Genomic DNA, 4,508 nt, shown 5'->3' with positions numbered 1-4,508 from the left:
TTGAACCACCAGCCTTCTGGTTAGCAGTCAAGTGCTTTAGCCACTAAGCTGGAGGGGGTTAGCAGGAGGCATTTTGAGGTTGATCAGGCCCAGATAGGCTTTCTCAGTTGCCCATTGCACCCCATGGAGGGTTTAGACACTGATACAGAATCCCCTGTATGAGGATAATGAGTGAACGTGGATGGTTTATTTATTTATTTATTTGACTCATTTTTCTGTTTAATCATGTGACTTCACAAACACCAAGGATGCGCGAGGCACAGTGGGTACAGGAATCTGAAGTTGACTCCTATCAGGTTTGTTCAGTGACCCAGAGAGGAGAGCACTGGTTTGGGGTTTAGAACAGAATTGTGGGCCCCATGTTCTTCGGCTTTCCAGCTGTGTGGCTTTGGTCCATTAACTTATTATATCACGAATGAAATGAGGATGGGAGTTCTGGATGGCGCAGATGGCTTGACTACTAACTGATAGGTTAATAGTTAAGAAGAAATGTCTGGTGATCTGCTTTTGAAAGGTCACAGTTCTACTCTGTAAAACATGGTGTCACCATGAGCTGGAACTGACTTGACAGCACGCAGTTTGTTTTTTGGGTTTTAAAATGGAGAAGATCCCATCTGCCTTAATGTTCAGTGAGTGCCTGAAGAAAAGGGCCTATTTTGAAGGTAAAATCAGGGAGCATTGTGATCTTGGACCAAGAAGTGAAACTTTGTTGCTTCATTGTTTTTATTAGCTTTTACCTTGTCCCTCCTTGGTTCTGAAAACATCGAGCCTTGTGACTGTCATTCCCACAACCACTGCTATGGGTCAACAAAATCTCTAATTTAGAGCACTAGAAGCAACACATTAATTAATGAGAACCCCAAGTTCTCCTGTGTCCAACTGAGTTTTCTTTCTTCTTTTTTTTTTTCTCCCAACTTGTGGTTTTAAATGTGGACGTTTTTAAAAATCTCCTCTTGTAACTGCATGTGTCCACATAACCTTATCTTTTAATTGCATAAATAAGAGATTGCCTCCCCTTGATTTTTAGGAGAGGTGTAGGAGGTGTGATATACAATCTCATTGTGGAAAGGTAATTAATTATAGTGATTTTAGCCTAAGCATGCATGCTAGTATATTGTGAAAGAGCATCCTAAATAATTTACTAAGTGTATTTTGTGATTGTGATAACTCCTGCCTCTCTACGTACATTTTGTAAAACTAAATAAACTGTAACTCATCTAATAAAAACTGACAGTGTGAAATTTCTGCTTTTTAATTTATTAATTTTTAAGCCTAGGATATAAAACTTAAAAGGTACAAAAGGGTATTTGCCGAAAAGTAAGTTTCCTTCCTTACTTCATTCCTCAGCTTCCCAATTCTCCCCTGTGGAGGCAACCACTTCTGTGTCTCTTAAAATTGAAATCTCTATTTGTGACTTGATACCTGTCTGCATTTGTCCTCTAATCATTGGTTATCTATGTTAGAGGAACCAGTGAGGTGGAGGTTACTAGGTAGATGCTTGAATATATGAGCAGAAATGAGTAATGTCACTGTTATGATGATGACTCTTGGTTGGTGTAACCAGCTTTTGGAGTGAGTGTTACCATGGCTTTTGAGCATCTTGATTTCCATATCTGTGTCTCTTTAATTTTCCAGTTGCAACATGAGAAAGCTGAGCTAGAACAGCATCTCGAACAGGAGCAAGAATTCCAGGTCAACAAACTGATGAAGAAAATTAAAAAACTGGAGAATGACACCATTTCTAAGCAGCTTACATTAGAGCAGGTAAGCATCGATAGCTCGCCTTTTATGTTTTTCTCCCTCATTATTGACTTGTTCTTTCAAGCTTTAAGATGCCCTGAGGAATGTAAGTGAAACATATTTCAGCTTTTTCTCCCTGCAAGTGGAGGCTTCATTTCTGAAGTAAGCATCGGTGGGTTTGCAAAGTACCCACTCACTCTCTTGCACACTTTCTCTCTCTCTCTCTTTTTTTTATGTTAGCCACAATTAATAAAGTTCTAGGAGGCATGTTAAATAGTGATTTATAGCAGGAAATGCTAGGTTGCTTTCACAAACCAAAGAGGGAAGAATACGTTTTCAACCACAGGAATGGTTTCTGTGAAGTTTCCTGAGACAGAGTTCCTGTGGAACTTGGTTCTACAGAACAAACAATTAGCACTGTTATTCTTTGAATTACAGATGGCCCTCCGTATCCATGGGTTGCCCATCTGTAGATTGAAAATATTGAAGTTGTTGTTGTTATGTGCCATCGAGTTGGACCCGACTCATAGCGACCCCTCCTTGGGTTTCTGAGACAGTATCACTACGGAAGTAGGTTGCCCCATCTTCCTTCCGAGGAGTGGCTGGTGAGTTTGAACTGCCAGCCTTCTGGTTAGCAGTCAAGTGCCTTAGGCACTATGCTACCAGAACTCCCAAAAATATTGAAGAGGGGGTAGCAATTAGATGGTCAAGGCAATCCCTCAAAGGCTAAAAGGGCATGTGAAATGCTATTTACATAGCATCAGCATTGCATTAGGTATGATAAGTAATTTAGAGATGATTTTAAGAATAAGGAGGATTTACATAGGTTATATACAAGCATAAATGAAAAAAAAACAAACTCACTGCCGTGGAGTCGGATCCGACTCATAGCCACCCCTCCTTGGGTTTCCGAGGCAGTATCACTACTTTCTTTCCAAGGAGTGGCTGGTGGGTTTGATCCGCCAGACTTCTGGTTAGCAGTCACATGCCTTAGGATACAAACATAGATACACCTCATTTTATTGTGCTCCACTTTGTCATGCTCCCAGATGCTGCATTAAAGGTTTGTGACAACCCTACGTAGAACAGTCCGTCAGCACCATTTTTCCGACAGCATGGGCTCGACTTTATGTTTGTCTCACATTGTGGTAATTCTCACAATATTTCAAACTTTTTCACAATGCTATTTTGTACTCTTAATAGCCTGCAATAGGGTATAAACATAACTTTTATAGGTACTGGGAAACCAAAAAATCCATGTGACTTGCTTTATTGCGTCCTTGTTTTATTGTGGTGGTCTGGAACTGAATGGGCAGTATTTCCATGGTATGCCTGTACTCTATGCCATTTTATATAGAGGACTCAAACATTTGTGGATTTTAGTATCTGCTGGGAGGTCCTGGAACCAAATATCCTGCAGATAGCGAGGGACCAACTGTTATTAGCAACTTCAGTGGTTAAGTGCTTGGCTGCTAACCAAATGGTCATGATTCGAGTCCGTCAGCCACTCTGTGGGAGAAAGATGTGACAGTCTGCTTCTGTAAAGATGACAGCCTTGGAAGCCCTATGGGGCAGTTCTACTCTGTACTTCTGGGTTCCTGAGTTGGGAACAACTTGATGACAGTAGACTTGTTATACAGATACTGAGCTAGAGACTGTTTCTCATTCTGGGTCAGCCACTAACTAGTTGTATGACCTTGGATTAATTTCATTGACTTCTCTGGGCCCAGGTGCTCCATTTATAAATAGAGCAGAACAGATCAAGGCAGGAATGGCAAATTAAAAATCTATTAACACCTTTTAAGGTATTACCTTAAGAGGTAATAGATGCACTATCCCTTTGTCCAATCCATTGCCCTTGGCACATGTTGGTATTTGATCACAGTACTTGCCTTCAAAATCTATACTGGGCCTCACACTCATTACACAGAACTTTGGGCAGACATTATCAATCCATCCAAGTTGGTATGTCAGACAAAAGTATGCAAAAGTACCTGCTGTTCTTGGCCTAGATGTTCCCTAATGATCTCTTCATTTCTAAGGTCCTAAAATTTTATTTTTCCTAAGGTAAGTTGTAAAAGGCTGCCCATAGTGTACTGCTACTTGGGTTCCCATGTAAAATTCAGTATATTGATTAAGATTGCCAAGCTTTTTATAATTTAGACCCTGGTGGTTGTTATGATGGCTTGGGTATAAGCCCTTCATGCTAAAGTTGTCGCGTTCATCTCAGCTTCGTCGCCTTGGTTGTGCACCTTAGTCCATGCTGATCGGCTCTTAAGTCATCTAGTTTAGCATTTTACCTGAGAATGAAATCATGATTAGAGTTTGAGGTTTGAGGGAAAGTTGGGATTGGTATTAAACTAACACCACTGCTAACCAATAGGCTGGTAGTTCAAACCCACCAGCCACTCCTCGGAGGGAAGGTTGGGCAATCTATTTCCGTAGTGATCCTGCCTCGGAAACCCAAGGAAGGGTCTCTATGAGTCGGTCCAACTCAATGGCACGTAACAACAACAACAACAATTGACTGTTGTTTTTTGTGTTACTCTCATGTCTGCTATAGCTCTATCAAGGAAGAATGGTACTTAGTTTCCCAAAACTATGAATGATGGCCTTAAACAATTTCACTTCTAGGGAAAAGCAAAACAGAACAACAACAACAAAAAACACTTCAGTTTTCACAGTTTAGCTATTTTATACATATTCAGAGAAATTCTATTCTTACCATTTATCTTTAGAATTTCTTGTAATACCCACATTTAGGACAC

The 4,508-nt window shown here is 40.4% G+C and overlaps 1 protein-coding gene across 1 annotated transcript in view; it reads left to right on the top strand.

Moving 5' to 3' along the window:
- Positions 1 to 4,508, top strand: part of CCDC6 (coiled-coil domain containing 6) — a 169,134-nt gene that overhangs the window by 104,952 nt on the left and 59,674 nt on the right. Inside the window, exon 3 of the mRNA XM_007958930.2 lies at positions 1,636 to 1,764. Coding sequence (XP_007957121.1) covers positions 1,636 to 1,764 — 129 coding nt within the window. The remainder of the gene's footprint in view (positions 1 to 1,635; positions 1,765 to 4,508) is intronic.

Source organism: Orycteropus afer, unplaced genomic scaffold (genome assembly GCF_000298275.1).
Source record: "Orycteropus afer afer isolate SDZICR_OR568_19922 unplaced genomic scaffold, OryAfe1.0 scaffold00016, whole genome shotgun sequence".
NCBI lineage: Eukaryota > Metazoa > Chordata > Mammalia > Tubulidentata > Orycteropodidae > Orycteropus > Orycteropus afer.
The sequence above is the reverse complement of the archived record's forward strand: the minus strand, read 5'-3'. Positions and strand labels throughout refer to the sequence as shown.